Here is a 19,785-nt window from a genome sequence, read left to right on the forward strand (position 1 = left end):
ATCCTGAGGACATTAGAGGCTGTATGTGGAAGATCTGAAATGAGGGAGGCCAGCTAGAGGTTGTAGGAGACTAGAGGAGGGAGAGAGTTTCAGTCTAGAAGGGGAGCCATGGGGAGTATATTTTCATAAAAGAGACATTTTTTAAAGTTGTGTCTTGTTATACATTTAAGGTTTAGTGAAGTGATAGGAAAGGAAGATACCCCAGGGATTGAGAGGGACATGGACAGTGTGTTGGGGAGGGTGAAGACTTGCTCCAGGAAGAGCACCTAGTCTAGTTATTAGTGGGACAAAGAGCCCCCAGAGAAGAAAGGTGACAGGTGAGCCTGGGGTGGGCTTGGGAGAGCCTGAAACCCATCTAGGAAATTTCAGCTCTAGTCTGACTGACTGTGAGGCACGATTGAATGCTTTAGATTATGGGCCTGAGGTGACCAGAATCATATACTGTGAGATGATTCCTCTGGCGGTTGGGGCAGGAAGGAGTAAAGCCAGGAGGGATGACATTAGTTCCGGACCTGAGTATGAATAGTTCAGGCGTGAGCAAAGGCCTGAGTTAGGGTGGTGGTAAGGAATATAGGAAGAACGGGAGCATTGGCTGCCATCATGTGGGCCCACCATCTAAATCAAGCCACAATGGCCTGGTGCCTCCAATAAATGTATAATCGCTGGATTTAATTTCCTAGTGTGCACCTGTGTCGTCCACAAGCGCTGCCATCATCTAATTGTTACAGCCTGCACCTGCCAAAACAATATTAACAAAGTGGATTCAAAGGTGAGATAGCAGTTTGCTGATTAAATGCCTGCATGAGCTCATGCGAGCACATTCTCTCTATCTCGCGCTCTCGCTCCCTGTCTCTCTTGCTCACTCTCTCTCCCCCTCTCTCTGCCTCTGTCTCTCTTTCTCTCTCTCTCTCCCTTCTTCCCTCTGTCTTTTCCTTCCTCCCTTTCAGTCCCAATTCCCTTCCACACTCCTTGAAGCCAATGGTGGTATCAGAATTGAAATTTCTCTCCTTTTTATATTATGGCATTTGTATTTCTATACTTGCATAGCTTGACCTGTCCTGGAAATGACTCCATTAGTGATCAGCTGGGTAAAAGCTCTAGGGATCAGTTCTACTAATTTGAAGAGAGATTTCCCTGAGTTTGGCATCAGATGACTGGGATTTGAATGTAGAACCCAGCCTCTGCTAGCTAGCTTCTCTCTCAGCCTCAGATCTAAAATAGTATCAGTACTACAAGATAGAATTGATATGGTAAGTATGTTGTTAACTGTAAATTGCACTTCCTAGATAAAGTGACCTTTGGCCCTCTCCAGGAATTTCAGGGAGGATCTATATCTATACATAAAGGCTTGAACATGACTCTTGCCATTAGCATTGCATCCAGCTGAGGTGGGCGTACATTCTAAATTCCGAAGGTAGAAGGCAGTTGGAGTATTACCAACAGTTAGCAGTGGATTTACAGATGCACTGAAGAGTCCGACTCTGGAACTTGATGGTTCTTTACAGCATGCACCCAGGATTGCTTAGAGTACACACAGAGGCAAGTGTACTTTCTTTTATGAGAAAGAGGCCAGAAACGTTTCAAGAGGAGTAATATTGCCCCACTACTTGTTATGTGTGGCTCTGTTGTTACTGCTTCAAACTGTGATATAGACTATCGAGCATATGCCTAATTTAACTATTTGCTGGAAACAGTATGTGAGATTTCACCTGATCCTGAGAAGTGATCGTCTTTGAGATAAAAGCAGAATCTTTGCACCCAGATATCAAAATACAAAGACAGGCAGAGGCTGGAAGGGCTGAATAAGATCACCAGTTGAATGTCACTTTGGAATAAATTCCTTCTGTGGTTCCCTGTCCTCTGGGTGTCACCCCATCCTCATGACGCAATTTCTGGAAGAACTTGTGGTGATAGCAAGTGTATGTTGCCTATAAAAGACGTGTTGAATCCTGAAGTTAAAAGGTTCTAGAAATAGACATGGGTGTGAGGAATTGGCCAGGAGAGAAACACGGCCAAGTGAATGTAAAAGGTGAAATGAATATTTAAATTTCTATTAATCTCCCAAGATGGTGGACAGGTTAATGTATACCACACATTTCTGTCCAGCCAGTCTTGTTCACTGGAAAGTGTGCTTCGTCTGCATGGTAAGGCCTGGGTGATTCATCGTGGCTGAGCAGTAATAGTATACTCATCTCAGGTGGCATAGTAACACTTTGCATTTGGTGGGCTTCTGTTACAGTTTTCACAAAAGGTGTGGGTATGGAATTTCAGCTCTCGTCCTCCTGTTTCCTTGCTACAGATTGCTGAGCAGAGGTTCGGAATCAACATCCCACACAAGTTCAGCGTCCACAACTACAAGGTGCCAACGTTCTGTGATCACTGTGGCTCCCTGCTCTGGGGGATAATGCGACAAGGACTTCAGTGTAAAAGTGAGATTCTCGGGTGCTTGGTACCCACTTCCTCATGAGAACACCTTGCTGCGAGCTTTCAGAATTCTGCATTTCAGAATCTGACCTAGGACGGATGGTTTTAGATACCTTGTATATGAACATCTTAGTGGCTCTCTCTATATGTATGTGTCCCTTGTCAGGCACGTAAAGAGAGCTACATGTGAGCCACGGATTTCCTAACCATGGAATGTTTACTCACTTGCTAAATGAAATGTCCTGTCTGGTTAACTAACCTGTTGGATATCCTCTGTTTAGTACTGAGTACAGGCTAGTCATTGTGTATTTCCATAGGTATTTGAAAGAGGAAAAGATGGGATCTGGTCAGAAAGGGAAGATGGTAGGAGGTGAGGTGGCCAGCAGAGAAGGTTGAGTTGTGAGTAAGAGCTAGCAGGAGAGTTGGTTTGATCACCTCACCAAAACTAAGCAGGAATTGGGTTATAAAAGCATAACCCAGGGCTTCCCTGGTGGCGCAGTGGTTGGGAGTCCGCCTGCTGATGCAGGGGACACAGGTTCGTGCCCCGGTCCGGGAGGATCCCACATGCCGCGGAGCGGCTGGGCCCGTGAGCCATGGCCACTGAGCCTGCGTGTCCGGAGCCTGTGCTCCGCAACGGGAGAGGCCACAACAGTGAGGGGCCTGCGTACCACCAAAAAAAAAAAAAAGCATAACTCAGTCCACCCTGTGTCTTCTCAAAGAGCTTGATAGAGATCAGAGAGTAGGTGGCCGTGCGAGGGCATGCCCTTCAACAACAATGTCCAGTGGAGCCTGAGTTTGGAGCTTTTGCCTCAGCAGAGGACAAGGATATGGGGGCTGGTCCCTGTCCTGTTAGGAGTTGAGGGGCTGTTGGCCTGGAGTCATCTCTCATTGAGTGTTGCTGTAACAATCTGGCTGTCGTGGGGTGCACTGCCCTCTGCTGAAATACATGTGAGTTTCAGCCTGAAGCCTGAGACACATTCTGAGTCACCAGGGGAGGCAGAGTTCATGTCAGTACAACTGGACAGCTTCCACTGGCTGCCTGGACTTAACCAGACCTGCTTCTGTTAACAAAAAGGGGCTAGTCACTTGTCTTTAAGAAAGGCAAATTCTTTTATTTCTTCAGAGCACCATTTAATTATTCTTTTTTCATAGATACCTGAAATAATTCTTTTTCAACCAAAACAGCAGCCAACTCACATGCAGCTTTGTTTCAGGCACTGCTTGATCATTAGCTGGATGGTGTCACCCAGGTGTGGGTTTCTAGCGTGAAAGTCACTTTCTGCTTACGTATGGTTGTTGCTGACAGGCAGAGCCATGGGTGGGATTCATCTGCATTGCACTTGTCCCTGGTGGTGCTGAGGGTAGCACGCCTGCAGTGTTCCAGCTCCTATCATTTTTGCTTTTATTGTCACGTGGAGCTTTAGAAAGGCCACCGCAGGCTTGTATGTCTCCGTACCAGCCTTGCGGAGAGAGGTGGATTTCCTATGAATCTAATGAAGCTTAAGCCTTGGAGCTCCTCCCTTGCAGGGTACCTTCCAAGTTCTCTACTTGATGAAGTGCTCTTTTTCTTAAAGAGGGCAACCCTGCAATTGCATCACTTCAGGCACCACGAAACCTGGCTCTGTGTATGCTTCCAAAGATGGGCTGACACACCTCAACACATCTTACGCTGCTTTATCTCTGCCTCCAATCGGCAGGGCCCGTGTCAAGAAACCATGTCAGAACTCTGTGCTGATTAAACCTCGGGTCTTTCATCGCCCCAAGTCAACTTCCTGTGCACCAGGAGCTTAGCTTGCTTCGCTCTCCTCTTCCAACTGCCACTTGCTTTGACCTTTAAAAAGGTTGCTTTCTGTCACCCATGAAGCCACAGGCTGCAAGCACTGAGAAATACAGCTGCTGTACAGGATGCCGCGTTCTGTGCTGTGAGGGCCACCCAAAGACAGTGCTCAGAAAGAAAGCTTTACTTAGAGGCGTTTCTCTCAGAAACACCAGTTCCATCCTGTCTGAACAGCCATCTACACGTGGCTGTTAGATTGCTACCTTTTATTGAGAGTTACAAGGAATGGCATAAAGTCGGTTGACACGTTTCCTTGTTATTTAATCGAGTGAGCTATTGCCGTGATGAATGTTTTGATCTCTGTATTAAATCATGCTGGGAAATCAGTGATGACTTTTAAAATATGATTTAAGTGAATGTCTTGCATCAAGTCACAGTGAAAACAAAAAGAAATTTGAAATGTATTATTCTTCCGTGTGCCAGGCTTACTGCTTCTGCACAGAACAGAAATAGAGAAAAACGCAGGGATTTACTTACACTCAGGGATCGTTGTGAGTGTCAGTTGAATTTGATGAGAAGATATCATTATTCAGCCTGTGCAATTCCTCAGTCATGGTCTTTCAGGTTATCACAGCTCTCTTTCACAGCACATGTTGACGTGGCTCCTTTCTGAACGTGGATTCCCTTTTCCTCTTCCATCCAGTATGTAAAATGAATGTACACATTCGATGTCAGGCGAACGTGGCCCCAAACTGTGGAGTGAATGCGGCGGAGCTGGCCAAGACTCTGGCAGGAATGGGCCTCCAACCCGGAAGTATTTCTCCCACCTCGGTGAGACTTTGCTATTTTCATATTTTGTAATTTAGAAGTTGTTCAGATGTGGCGAGCCCTAGTATTGTGTGTGGCATAATCAAAGTTCCTAGTCTCAGCAAATACAATAAACAGATTTATTGCATTTTTAAAGAGCATTTTGTTCCACAAATAAGGCTCTATATACAATTATATAACAAGAAATAATGAGCGTGCAGATATAGCAAGAAGCAGAAAAGGGATTTTTTTTTTTTTTTAAACAGTTTCCTGTCATTGTGGTCTGGTGAAAAGCCTGGAATCCAGGGTCCTCGGTTCTGCTCTTGTCGGGGCCCCCGGCACTGCAGTTGACCAGTAACTATGGGCCTTTGCTTCCTTCTCTCTGAAGAGGTTGAACTTAAAGAGCTGATGTTCTCCACAGGCCTGGAATCCAGCAGTTGTGTAGTATTTGTTTATGGATCGTGAATTTATCTCAATTCCGGCCACAGACAGGAGTTCCTTCCTCTTGGCGGGAGTGGGTGGAGCATATCAGTCGCTGTGTCCTGCCACCGCCCTGAGTGACCCTCCCCCACCTGCTGTTGTCCATTAGAGCTTCAGCCACATCCCAGGCCCACATCCTATTGCCGCCTTCCTGGCTGTGGTCTGCTGAGAATTGGGAAAGAGCCATGGTTATGGCTGAGGCTTCTGAAATGTGTAGCTTGACGCCGGGTTCAGGAAAATTCTAGACTTAACTGTCAAATATCTCTGGGCACTTAGGAAGGGAAGTGCAATCACTGTCAGGTTCTTGGTTATCCAAACAGTGTCATCACTAACCACCCCATTTCCTTTTCACTGAAGGGCCCTGCCTGGTAAAGCAGGGGCTTGGATTGACATTGCATTTCTTGATTTCAGGAAGGCGTTGGCAAAGTCCTTCAAGTCTGTGTGTCTTTCTTCTGGACAGACAGGCAGGATGCTATACCGTGAGGGGGATTTCCAGTGCATGGGACAGCTGTGCCTGAAGAGTGTAGGTTAGGGATTTCAGCCTGGCCCAGGGCTTCTGAAATACCGTGGAAATAAGCTGAGCCATGTGGCACAACCTCTAGGAATGGGCAGCGCCACTTGTCACTTGAACCAAGTATCTTTCATGTTCTGATACTTAATAGTGAGAAAACCCAAATTACCTGTTAGCTGACAGTACAGCATTAAAGAGAGACATCTTCAGTCTATCAAAAGAGAAGAATGGGTTAAACAAACAAACAAAAGATTGAGACACTGGATTTAGAGTTTTCTGGCAGGGGAAGTATTTAAGTGGAGGAAGTGAGATTCAAGTTGGTAAAATTTTTCCATCTTTGAAAAATTTATGATCAGAAATCTAGAGGAGAAACTATTAAAATAATTGGATTTTAAAGGTGATCCATTTTATATCTTCAATCACTGTTTCACTGGATTGAGGAAGAAAAATCCTTGCAGTTTCAGGATATTGCCCAGCTGTTTATTACAAACATTGCTTAGAAGTTACCCCAGATAAGCTTTTTTTTTAGCTAAATAGGTCAAATGCTCCAGGATGTCAGACTTTTGGTCTCTTATCTGGTGGTAGCCTGTCTTATAAATATCCCAAGGTAGACACCTGCACGTCACCTTGTCTTTAGGTAGCACCCTCCCTGGGATGAGTCTTGTACTAGTGGGATGGGGCTAGAGAACTCCCCAAAGAGGCCACACCTACTTCTGGTTCTGTGTGGTGAACCAGGAGCTCATTGTGTTGGTGGTTAACCTTTCTGGAGGGCAAGTTGACCATGTATCAGAAGTCTTCAAAATTAACACATTGGCCCAAAGAATTCCCTTTCCAGAAAGTTATCTTAAGAAAATAGACAATGTTGATGAGGATGATCGTGTTGATAAAGATGACAACACAGCTTAGGTTTATGGAATGTGCCAGGCGCTGGTCTAAGTGCTTTAAGTGCAGTTATTCATTTGCTCCTCATAACAACCCATGTTGCAGGTACTATAACATCCCCTTTGTTAGAAGAGGCTCAGAGAGATAGGTGACTTGTCCGTGGTCACAGGGTTAGGTTGTGGAGCTGTGATTTGAACCCAGGCCACCTGCTTGAGAGCTTAGACTCCTAATCACCCTGATTTGAAGATTTGCATGCAAGTATGGTCACTGTGTGTTATCTATACTAGTGAAAACTGGGAGATAATCTATATTTCCAATACCGGGAATTAGTGAATCAATTGTGATATATCCATAAAGTGGAATATTGGACAGCTTTTGGAAACTCATGTTCTTGAAGGAAATTTAGAGATATGGATAATATGCATGGAAAAATGTTAAATTAAAACTTGTGTTATGAAACAATTTTATTGTATTTTTTTAAATTAAGTGTAAAGATAGGCGTGTGTATATGTATGTTTCTATTTTTTGTTTTTTCAGGAGGGCTGATGAGATTATAGGTATTGTCAGTCTTACCCTTCATATATTTACATTAACTTTTGTTTCTCTTTTATAATTTAAAATATTATATATAGAAGTGTTGCTTCATCCATTCTTGGTGTGGAGTGGTGCTCAATTCTCTGAGCAGTTGTGAAAGCTGCTATTTGCAGGACATGGACACCAGGTGGCGCTCTTGGAACTTTGACCACCCTGTAGAAAGCCACCACAAGAAACCAGGTGGACCAGGCTGAGACATTTTCTGTATACTCCCATTTGAGCACAAACTGAAACTCGGTGGCTTAGATATATTTTAAATGATTCTGACCCAGATACAGTAAGCACAGATCAGGAGTTGGTGCCGAAGCAGTTCTGAGTGGCAGAACCTGATCACATGTCAAGCTGTATTGTTCTTTCCCCATGTGTTGTATTGAGGGTTGAAGCTGCAAGTAAGGTCTTCTTCATCCATAAATGCTTCATGCTCCACTGTGATTTCTGACTCGAGGTATCCCTACTCTCCTTTGCAGAATCTTCTTTCCAGATCAACCCTAAGACGACAAGGAAAGGAGAGCATCAAAGAAGGAAATGGCATTGGGCTTAATTCTTCCAACAGACTTGGGATCAACAACTTTGAGTTCATCCGAGTACTGGGGAAGGGCAGCTTTGGGAAGGTGAGTCTTGGCGCCAAGTGTTTGGGTGGTTAAAGGATGCCTGCTCCATGTATGTTGTTTGCCTGTGCATGTATGTATACACATGGCCATTCCCCATGTGCCATCTGTCTTCTGCCCCAGACGAGGCCACACCCTAAGAGCTGCATGAGTTCTCACGCTCCCTCCTCCTGCTTTGCCATAGGTGATGCTTGCAAGAATAAAAGAAACAGGAGACCTCTATGCCGTGAAGGTGCTAAAGAAGGACGTGATCCTGCAAGATGACGATGTGGAGTGCACCATGACAGAGAAGAGGATCCTGTCTTTGGCCCGCAATCACCCCTTCCTCACTCAGTTGTTTTGCTGCTTTCAGACCCCTGTAAGTATGACCCACCTTCACTGCCTCAGTGGCCTCCTTTCTTCAAAAGCTGAGCTCACAGATGTTGAAGGTTTCATAAAGTAGAGTATTAGAAACTTTGGGGGGATGGACTCCTAAGGTAGGGTCATTTGAAGTATCCAGTGACTTCTGATGACCAGAACCAATGAGCTAACTGCTTCCTTCCTTTCATGCTGTCCTGGAGAGGGATCACTTTGAGGGTTGTGTGTCCTAAGATGGAAAACGTCTTCATACATAAGTCTTCTCTAGCAGAGTGAAGGTTGCAGAAGTCTAAGAATACAGTAAACGTCAGGGGCTGCTTATTTTGGTGACTTTAACCTCAGCTCTGTTGCTAAATGCTGAACTGGTTCTGACCCGGGGAAAAGAGTTCAGACCAGGATAGGCCCGAAGGGGGCACCTTGACTTGTAATGTCCCAGGGCATTGCTCCTGGCCTCAGTCAAGGACCCTTTGCTTGATTCTATGGACTGATTGTGGGATTCTGTCTATCCCATCATGTTGTGCAATTAGGAATGCTTTGGGCTGCAGTTAACAGAATATGTGACTGACAGTGGTTTACACAACAGACAGAAAGGATGAGTTTAGTTCATTAGTACAGACTTTTTTCTTGGGAAGTCTGACAGTAACGATGTTAGGGTTGGATTAGTTGCTCAGTGACATCAGACATCTCTTCCCCGTGGGTCTCAAGGTATTTGCCACAGCCCTAAACATCACACCTCATATGACAGCATCCAAAGCAGGAAGCTCGGGGGACAGAGGCAGAAGGGCTTCGTGGACCACTCTCCTTTTATCAAGGAGAGAAAAATCTTTCCTAGACCTGAGTTACAGGCTCACCCTGAGCTGCAAAGGAGGCTGGAAGAGCAAATATCTAGTCAAGATAAGCTGCTTTATCGTGATTGGCTCACATCAACCTTGACTTATCCCCTGGGGCAGGACACTCTGTAGCCCATTTAGCACTGGGCTCAGAACTGGGCTCCTGTTGTCAGTGGAGAGGGAAGAGGGCTCCTGTGAAGGCACCAAGAGGGTCTGGCACAGATATTTCTTAATCTTCTTGCTGTCAAAGGCATTCTGAAAGAGAATTCAGGACATGTCCCTTGCCTCTGCTACCATCAGGGATGTAAAGGGTGTGATGGGAGCAGGATGGGTCCAGTGATGCTGCGATGCATTTCTAGGGAAAGTCACAGCTATGCCGGAACCAAAAGGGCCAGTCAGAATTAGTCAGGCAAAGAGAATGAAAGCGAATATGGAATAAAGGTTAAACAGCTCAGGCATGGATCTACTAGTAAATGGGAAGAGGAGGTGTAAATAAAGCTCACGAGCATAAAATGTGAAGTTGAGGAGGGGCCTGGTGAGAACTAAGGCTGCAGAAGTAGCCCAGGCAGCTGTAGGCGCTGTTAAAGGAGCTAGGGTTTTAGTGCTAAGAACAAATGGAAGACATTTAAGCGGAGGAATGACATATCAGATTGCATTTTTTAACTATTAAAAACCATTTTATTTTATTTTTTTTGCAATGGGTAGTATAAGCATCCTCCAAGTATCCATACCCTCTCTTTGAAAGGAACAATTATTACTAGTTTCAAGTGTAGCCTTTCAGAGAGTTTTTTTGCACACAAAAGTATACACACACACCACATATATGCATCCATATTTATTTTTCTAAAAAGCACAAATGATAGTATATATTTGTCCACCATTCTGTATCCTTTTTTTAAGGAAAAAAAAATCCAAAATGGTTTTATTAAGGAAGTAACTCTCTGTAACGCATCTCGCAAAATTTACACATTTAAAAAAATTGAGGTATAATTGACATGTAACATTATATTAGTTTTGAGCATACAAAATTATGATTTGATATTTGTATATGTGGTAAAATGATCACCACAATTAGTCTAGCTAACATCCATCATCACACAGTTACAGAATTTTTTTCTTGTGGTGAGAACCTTTAAGAGCTACTTGCTTAGCAACTTTCATGTATGCAATACTATGTCATTAACTGTAGTCACCATATTGTAAGTTGCATCCCCATTCTCCTTATTTTTTTTGAAAAAATGTAATAATGTATCTTGAGATTGTCTCATATTTGTATATACCTGGCTGTCTCGTTTTTAATGGCTACATACTATTCCATTTTAAGAACATGATGCAATTTATTTAACTTGTTTCCCGTTGCTATATATTTAGGCTGTACTTAGACTTTTATTTCAAAGTTGCAGTGAGTCTCTTTGTACTTTTATCTTTAGGTACTTGTGCTATGATTTCTATATGATACACTGTTAGAAGTGATATTGCTTTGTCAGAAGTAGATGCATTTATAATTTTATCTAGTTGGCCCTCTCTCCCCATCGTGGTTAAAGATAGCTAACACTTTATCATTTGAATACCAGGCACTGTTCTAAGTGCTTTATGTGTATTATCTCAGTAATCCTTACAGTAATCCCATGAAGTAAGTTCTGTTAACATCACTCCCATTTTACAGATGAACAAACTGAGGCAGGAAGAAATTTAGCTTCCAAGTGGCAGACGTTTTCAGTCTGACTGCTGAGCCCAAGCTCTTACCACTTGCTGGCTGTATTTCTAAATTCCTACTCCCAAACCATGTGTGAGAAGGCTTATTTCCCCCACCCTCCTGTCATGGCATGCTACTTATCATTTTGATGGTTGGAGAGATTTTTTAAAAGGTGTCTTTGGAGTTCTAACCGGCATTTCTCTGACAGTGAGTGAGGCTGAGCATTCACGTGTGTTTACGGGTCCCTTGTGTTGGCAAAGACACATGTACAGCTTAGGAAATGGACGGAGCAGGGAACACTGCAAGCCGGGAGACAGGAGGGTGTGTGAAACGGGATGCACGGCGTGCACTCCCATGCTGTCTGAGTATGTTGGAAGGAGCTGGGGTTCAAGTAATAGCTTCTTGGGCTTCGGTTTCCTCTGCACTCCTTCCCGCCCCTCATGGTCTAGGCTTTTTGAGGCCACGCCCTCCTCATCAGAGTCCTCGGTGGCTCCAGGAGCCCTGGAGTCCCTGGAGTCCATGCCGCCCCTACCACCTTGCCCCTGATTCTTGCTTCCCATCTCCGGGTCCATGGTTCCTTCAGAGCTCTGGTTCTGCCCATTCTCCACTGCTACCCAGAGTATCCCCCAAAACACTATTTCCCATGCTCTGTGCTCTGCCCACCTAAAGCCCTTCATCAGCCCTCATCCAGCTGTTTTCCCAGAGAAGAGTGGGGTGACAGCCCTGAGCTTGAGAACACCCTTGTGAAGAAGGCAAGACTGATGGGTGGTACTGGGCACCCGCCTGAGCTTCAGGCTCACCTTCTCCTCATTCCATGAGCTGGACAGGGCTATACTCAGGTTGTCTTTCCAGGGCTGCACCAAAGTGCAGATGGTTTTCTATGACATTGGGTTAGATGATATTAACAGTTGACGGACATGGTTGTGCAGTGGCTGCTTCAAGTTACTCTAATGAACAAATAAAGAAGTGTCACCTACCCAACTCCAGGGGACTTCTACCTACCGAAGGAAATCCCCGTGATTCTATGGAAGCAGTCTGAGGTCTTACCAACAATTAGAGGGTGTTGTAGTAGAAAAGAACTTAACCTGGACCAGATTGGGAGGCCAATAAATATAGAATATACAATGCAAAATTTTCCAGGAAGATATAAACTCTACAGTATCGCTAAATATTAGTGTCCACATGTTATTTCCACAGTGTTCAACCGGTGAAGCCTTTATTTTAACATGGGCCATCTATTTTTTCCTAGTGACAGTTTCACATATGGCCACAAGGTGGCAGTCGTTACCGCAAGGTGATTTTTATTTCTGCACCAGAGAGAGGAGCTGACTTTGGGGTTAAAATTTGTGTGTTACAGTAGATGTCTCCAAAGCAAAGGATAATGGGAATTTTCCCTTGCCCTAAGTCTAAATGATAAAGTGGTAAGAACCAACTTAAAAGAACCAAGTGCATTTTTCTCATGCTGAGATAGAGATATACAGTTTCCATTTTGCTGTAGTTTAAGCCTTCTCTCGGATTTGCAAGGTATCAGACTCCACATATGCATAGCATTTGCTCTCTGCATCTGTCCATCTGTCAGAAATCCTCAGTCACTATCCCCATTTGCTACTGAAAAACTAACTATAAAGAACAGAAAATGTTAGTTACCATGAGAAATTAGAGCAGGTAAATGACTACTTTTAGCTAAAAAGTACTTTTAGCTAAAAACTGGGTTTGGCAGGCCCTGGCCTCTAAAGTGAGATGCTAGTCTGCAATGTGTCACTTCACTGTGAAGACGCTGGCAGAGACAGCAGTCCACTTGCCGTCCAGCCCTGTAGAATGAGTGTCTCTGAGGCCCAGGAGAAAGGGAGCAACTTGCTGAGGATCCCTTAGGCTGGGAGTGGTGGAGACAATGTTTATCTCTGGGTCAGGCTGACTCTGCAGCCTGGCTCCGTCCACTTGGTGTCTTATACAGCATTGAGGTTGTTGGTTCAACATCTGCTTAAAGCCCCTCCTGTCTGCCCTGACTCACCTCCAACCTGCTGATATGGAAACAGGTCTGCCTTTGGAAACGGAAGACCTAAGTTCTTCCAGCTCTGTTTTCCTCTGTCTGAATGGCTTGCAACCACCTTAAAATTCCTTTGAGCCTTAAAGTTCTCATGTGAGATGAAAGCAGGATTGCTGTGAGGACCAAAGGCGAGAATGCAGACACACTGTTGCTACACGTGCGGCAACTCGGTGTTGTGATCACCGCCTCCTTCCCCACACCAGAAAAATGTCCTGGGCCTTCCCAGGGGCCAGCACAGACCCCCACATGGAGGTGACAGTAAACACCCACAAAGTAGGAATTTTGGAACTCCTTTTGTTCTTGGCCAGAACAAAAAGGTAAGCAAATTTCAAATATTAGATAATTTGTCGTTTACTGCATAGAATTATGAGCCCACGAATTATTGCCCTGATTTTTTTCATAATAATGCTTGTTACTTGCATGTATATCATTCCACTGGCATCCTCATAAATTTCTGAAAGCACTGTAAATCCTAATAGTTTGTGAATAATTTGATAACCTGGATCCAGACTTATAAGAATGCATATACTCTTGGATCTGTTGATTTTATTGCTGATAATCTAGCCAAAGAAAACAACGTAAAGAATAAAATAAATGTTACGCATAAAGGTGTTTAATTTTCAGTGCATTATTTATAAGAGGAAAATATTGGAAACAACTTCAGCCTTCAGCAATAGGAGTCTACTTAAACAATGTACTATTTGATGAAGATTTTCAGCCAGTAGAGAATAATTGAATATTAAGTAGTTAGATCATCGTGTGTTACTGTCAGAAGCATCTAACGTGTAATATTTATTGCACATAATTCTTACATCAGCCGTAGAAGATGGGTACAATTATTATCCTTATTTTGCCGAGAGATAAAGTGAAGGAGGAGTTAAGTTACTTGACCTAAATCTAACAGAGTAAATGGTGGAACTCAGAGATGGGAAGCCGGGAAATAGTACAGAATTTGTGATGATTAGGGGCGTGAATCTATATCAGGTTTCACCCAGGACTGGCCCCTCCTCCAAAATAAGCCTGAAATGAGACGATGCCAGTAAACTACCAGGGACTGTTATGAAGGTTGTAGAATTAGGGATGGTCTTTTTCTTCTTTGCTCGTTCGTCAGTTTCTGCAATGTGTTTCTGTTTCTTTGTGGATGAGGGTGGGAGGAGTGAGGCCTTATGAAAGGAGCAGGGCCCAGGGTCTGGGCTGCCAGCCTGGTGTAGGCCACCTTCCCCGCTCTTTCAGGTTCAATTCACTTCACACGCCTTTCATCTTAATCAGTGACTGTTGTGCCGGCAGCCGAGCCTGCTGGCATTTATGGCCTAGGATCCGGGTCTCCCCACCCCCAGCTCCCAGGGGCTCTCCTTGGCTCTCCTGGAGCCCTGGCTGAGTGCTGAGGGCCGAGACCAGGAAGAACAAAGAGGCAGCAGCAGCAGGAGGGGGAGTGGCAGAGTAAACACTGGTCAGATGCTTTAGCCTTTGTTCAGAGACCCAGTTTGTTAGAGCAAAGGCTTCCATTTGGAAAACATAAGACACACTGTGCTTGGTGCCCAAGAGCTGCCTCTCGTCGGCACGACCCCGGCCGCGTCGGGTCCACAAGCCCGGTTTTTGGGAGAGAACTTGTTTGCATTTGTGAGCTGCTGCCCTGCGAGGGGCGGGGGACAGATTATACAAAACCTCCTTTTACAGGGACAGAAGCCCAGTGCTCTCACCTCCCTACTGACGGGGTGTCCTCGGGTGTCACCTGCAGGGGTCGTCCGCGAAGCAGTGCGCCTGGGGCTCCTGGCAGGGGCATTGCTTTCCCTAAGAAGCTGCCACTCAGTGTCGGTCAACAAAGCAGAAATCCAGCCTTTGAAGGGTAGGGCGGCTAGGAATCTTGTGACCTAAGTGCTGTCAGCTTACACAACCGGTGCAAACTGATTTTGGTGCACTTAAATCACACTTAAAATATGTCTGAAAATCGCCTGCCAGCATGGGTGCAGGGAAACAGTCTTTTCTCTGGGTTATTGTCTCCATCGTCATATTAAATATTAGCAAAGGGGTGTACATATGAGAGAGAGACACACAGACAGACAGACAGACAGAAGAGTTAGGCAGCAGGATGGTCGTGTGGCCCTGGAATGCATCTTTCAGAATCTCATCAGGAGGTCACTACACTGTAGCCTTCAACAGGAGAGCCCTGAGTTCTTATCTTGACTTAGCTAATAGTCCCCTTGTCTTGAGGAAGGTCCCCTGCCTTGGATTTTTTTTTTCCCCCCAGATAAGCACCTCCTGTGCCCTTCTGTCACAGACCTGTTGGCAGAAATGCCTCCCAATAGGGACCCCCCACGGACTTCGTTCAGGTGGGGGTGGGAGGTGCAGTCAGCCCTGCACACCCAACCGCCCTGCAGCCCCTCCAGCTCTCATTCCCTTTCCCAGTGTTCAGGGAGCATCTGGCAGCAGCAGCTGGGCCACTTGGCCCCTGGTACAGCTTTACCCGCTATGCTCTAAATCACAGCGACATCCCGGGCAAGGGGAAGAGCCCTCTGTTAACATGTTACATAGCTGGTTGATTCTTGGCGCCTAACTGCACCAGCTTTGCAGAAGGGGTGGGTGAAGGATGAAGTAGCAGCAGCAGGTACTATTCACCGAGACCCTAGCATATTCTGGGTGCTCGTATTCACTACCAGTGTCTAGACAAGTGTACAATTCGGTATTTCCATAAATAGCTGTTGAATGAAATATCTCATTTAATACTCAAAACAGTCCATGGGGGTATAGATACTATTATCCTGATTTTAAAGATCTGGAAACTGAGGTCCAGAGAGGTTAAAGAACTTGCCCCAGATCACACAGCAAGCAGGAGTCAGTCTGTGGATTCTTAACCAGGTCGTCCAGTTTAATAATCTACTAATATCACACAAATAGAAGTATCCTCTCTCTGCAATGTGTACAGCTGAGGAGACTGTCATCAGGCAGGAGTAAAGGCAGTTTTTCACAACATACAGTTTTGTGGCCTTTTATAAAATACCTAAGGAAAGGCCGTTTCCTCTTCCCTGTTTAGAACTGGGTTTCCTCCTTTCCCTGAGCAGTGAGTGCCATAAACACCATTTGGTCTGCTTATGGGTCATTTGGTATAGTTTGCCTTTGGCTCAGATCAAAATAGAAAATGAACCAGAACATGGTGTTTCCCAGTTGGGCATGTTCCCAACTTATTAATCGTGTTCCAGCTGGGAAGAGAATGCACATAGGCCATCTCTGGGCTCTGCATTTCTGGGAGGCTGATTTAGGACCTTTGCTTCTGTCGGAGGCTTCCCGGCTCCCCGACTATCTGTGACTCAGGATGGCCGTGAAGATGAATGGGAAATAGGAGGACGCGAAGTCCTTGTTGTTCCTTTGGCTGTCTCTGCTCAGGGAGGACTGCCAGAACACTTGGTGTGACCAAAGGGCTTGAAAGGGTTGCCATGTGTTTCCCTTTGAGGTTGTTCAGCTGTAACCGGCCTCGTCACTAGCTGTCATCCACACCGATGACCCAGAGATGGCCTGGACTCCCCACCTCCGTGGTTGTAAGGCGGTTCACGAATTGTGTGTCACTTCCGTCGACTTATCTGAGAGTGGCCAGGGTCAGACGCGGCCCTTGTGCTTCCCGATGACTGGCGAGGCTTTGTGGCAGTGAGTTTTGGTTACGGTTTTCCCTGATTGTGCCTGGGAACCTGCCAAACTATAGATACTCCCGCCTCAGCAGGGCCCTGTTTTAAAGCACTGGGCTTGAAGTGCCAGGAGTGGCTCCAGGCATGAGAATGGGATGGGCTTTCTACCAAATAGTTTAGTGAAGAGTCAGCCAGTCCGGGATCACACTGATGGAGGGCTAGGGGGAGAAGCAGTGCTTTTAATCCTCAGTCTAGCTGGGAAGAGGAGATTCACACGCATGGCATAGACAGTATAATGGCTGTGTTTACTCCATGCTACCAAAGGAAAGGTAGCTGAAAACGAGGACTGGCCTCTGGGGGAAAATTTTACCTACGGGCCCGTCTCTCCTCAGAAGGTCAACCAGAATGACTATCAAACTAACAGTCTAACCAGCAGCACCTGAGGGTGGCCTGCGGGTGTTTCCCTGGGAAGCTGGGTTGGCCTCTGCCAGGACCAACTGGGACCTTGAGGCCGGGGCCTGACGCGACACCTGTGGGTGGCTGGAGTGGGTCCCCCTTACCCTGAACCCAGAATCGTGCAGTCTAGAAGCCCAACTGGTCTGGGTGAAAACCACAGACCATAATGTCTCCTAGTTTTGAAATACTTGCATTTTCCATAATTGCTTCATCACTGGTTAGAACCCAGCTGCGACCATCTCCACGAGGCCCCAGAACAATCCGGGGCCCCTCAGGACAGAATCAGCCCCGTCAGTCACTAGCACCTTAGCCGACTTGTAGTGACGGAGACTTGTCCACCAGTAGGTGAAGATCAAGGGTGTTCATTCATTTGGCAAATGTGCACAGAGTTCCTTCGGGGTGAAGGCTCGGCTCTGAGCCTTGAGGATGCAGCAGTGGACGGAGCAAGGAGGGGCCCCTTCCCTCACGGAGCCGGTATCCTCCCGGGGAGTTCGGGGGCCTGAGCAGCCTGTTCGTAACATAGAGTCAGCTGCTGACCCTCCACGGTGGGCTGGTCATGGTAGCAGTTCTGGGATTGCCATTTAGGACAGGCTCAGAGCAGCCATCCGCTTAGAAGAGAGTCTGCGGGGCTTGTATTGAAGTTGCATTTGCATGTGGATGCCTGTGTGGTACAGTGAACTGAAGACCTGATGGAGATTCCTGGGGGCAGGGACGGCGATGGATTCTGTAGCACCACTGGGCTTGGGGCCCAAAGCAGGAGGCGTCACGGAAGAGAAGGCTTACTTCCCATGCTCACCATTGCAACGGGCACAGTGTTCTTCATCCCGCTGGAAAGACTGGCCTCATTCCCTGCCCCCACCCCCCTATCAGTGCCATCGAGACTGACTTGTGCAGGGTTCCTCTTCCAGCCTTCCACTGTCAGAGAGCACCTTGGCCGTCTCACCAGCAGACCTTCCCGCTCCACTGGCGGGCTCTGGCAGGCCCCTTTGGGACCACCCAGGGAGTTCCTGTTTCCTTTCAGTGCAGGCGTCCAGCTTTTAGTATATTTGCACAGCAAAAGAGCCCGCTGTATTTGGAGCTCACTCCTACCCATTTCTTTAGGATGGTCTGTAATGATGTATTGCTTAGGTCTCACAAAGGGAGTCTTGGAACTCCTCCCAGAGTCTCAATTCCATTCTCATTGTGTATGATATTCTCAACGTTAAAATGATGTAATGTATAATTCCCAACCAAAACAAAAGAGGAGAGCCCTTCCTGCAAAACTGCTCCCCTCCCACCCATACGTGTTTTCCCGGTCCTGTGCGGTGGCTGCGTGGGAAGCGCCTTCGTCCTTTTCCTTCCTCTCCTCACCCTCAGGGAGCAGTGACCCATAGTCTGCTTGTGAAGTGGGAACTAGCCTGTGCCCACGACAAGCCCAGACCTCCTGCACTAGCGTGTGTCTCACCAGTGGTGGAAGGCGGTTCAAGATAAGTGAGCCACAACCAACAAAGTAGAGAACTGGACTTAGAGACTGGTTCAAGTTCCTCTTCTGGAAACCTGCAGAAGTGAGAGCCTGCTCAGAAACTCGGTTTGCCCCACCTTACTTTGGCTTCAGGGCAGATCTGTAGCAGGAAGTTCCCTCCACATTGCTCAGAACTTTACCTCCAAGACCTTGCCCTTCACCAGCAGGTCAATCGTTTAAGGAATTGAATGACTGGTGAATGTTCAACCTTTCCAGTAAAAAAGGTTTTAAAAAAATAAATTTAGAATAATTTAAATCACGTATTTGTACAATGTGATATCATTTGCCCACTACTAATACTGAGGGCAGGATAACCCTTTGTCACAGGAGGGGAGGGAGCTGCCCTGTGCGTTGTAGGATTAGCAACGTCCCCGGCCTCTGCTCACCAGGTGCCGGCACTTCCCTAGTTACGACAACCAAAAAAGTCTCCAGACATGACCAGATGCTCCCTGGGGGAAGAATCTCTCCAGCTGAAAACCACTGCCTTACATGAGTGTCTGGTGGTCCAGCCTAGATATGGGAAGTCAAGTAGGCTAGATCACTAGCCTTTTCACAGAGGCCAAAGAAAATGTGACAGATCTTCTTTGTAAAGACATAAGCATTATCTCTGTTTTTTTCTGAGTTTGTAGACAGACAGAGCTCCTGTCTGGGGACTCCTAACAGCTGTCCTGTTAAAGAAGATGTGACACATATATACAATGGAATATTACTCAGCCATAAAAAGAAACGAAATTGAGCTATTTGTAATGAGGTGGATAGACCTAGAGTCTGTCATACAGAGTGAAGTAAGTCAGAAAGAGAAAGACAAATACCGTATGCTAACACATATATATGGAACTTAAGAAAAAAAAATGTCATGAAGAACCTAGGGGTAAGACAGGAATAAAGACACAGACTTACTAGAGAATGGACTTGAGGATATGGGGAGGGGGAAGGGTAAGCTGTGACAAAGCGAGAGAGAGGCATGGACATATATACACTACCAAACGTAAGGTAGATAGCTAGTGGGAAGCAGCCGCATAGCACAGGGAGATCAGCTCGGTGCTTTGTGACCGCCTGGAGGGGTGGCATAGGGAGGGCGGGAGGGAGGGAGATGCAAGAGGGAAGAGATGGGAACGTATGTATATGTATAACTGATTCACTTTGTTATAAAGCAGAAACTAACACACCATTGTAAAGCAATTATACTCCAATAAAA

The 19,785-nt window shown here is 46.0% G+C and overlaps 1 protein-coding gene across 1 annotated transcript in view; it reads left to right on the forward strand.

The window, feature by feature from the left end:
- Positions 1 to 19,785, forward strand: part of PRKCH (protein kinase C eta) — a 222,626-nt gene that overhangs the window by 127,626 nt on the left and 75,215 nt on the right. Inside the window, exons 5-9 of the mRNA XM_029237243.1 lie at positions 681 to 769; positions 2,300 to 2,429; positions 4,905 to 5,032; positions 7,943 to 8,086; positions 8,268 to 8,441. Coding sequence (XP_029093076.1) covers positions 681 to 769; positions 2,300 to 2,429; positions 4,905 to 5,032; positions 7,943 to 8,086; positions 8,268 to 8,441 — 665 coding nt within the window. The remainder of the gene's footprint in view (positions 1 to 680; positions 770 to 2,299; positions 2,430 to 4,904; positions 5,033 to 7,942; positions 8,087 to 8,267; positions 8,442 to 19,785) is intronic.

Source organism: Monodon monoceros, unplaced genomic scaffold, assembly GCF_005190385.1.
Source record: "Monodon monoceros isolate NGI ecotype Baffin Bay Population unplaced genomic scaffold, NGI_Narwhal_1 Super_Scaffold_21, whole genome shotgun sequence".
NCBI lineage: Eukaryota > Metazoa > Chordata > Mammalia > Artiodactyla > Monodontidae > Monodon > Monodon monoceros.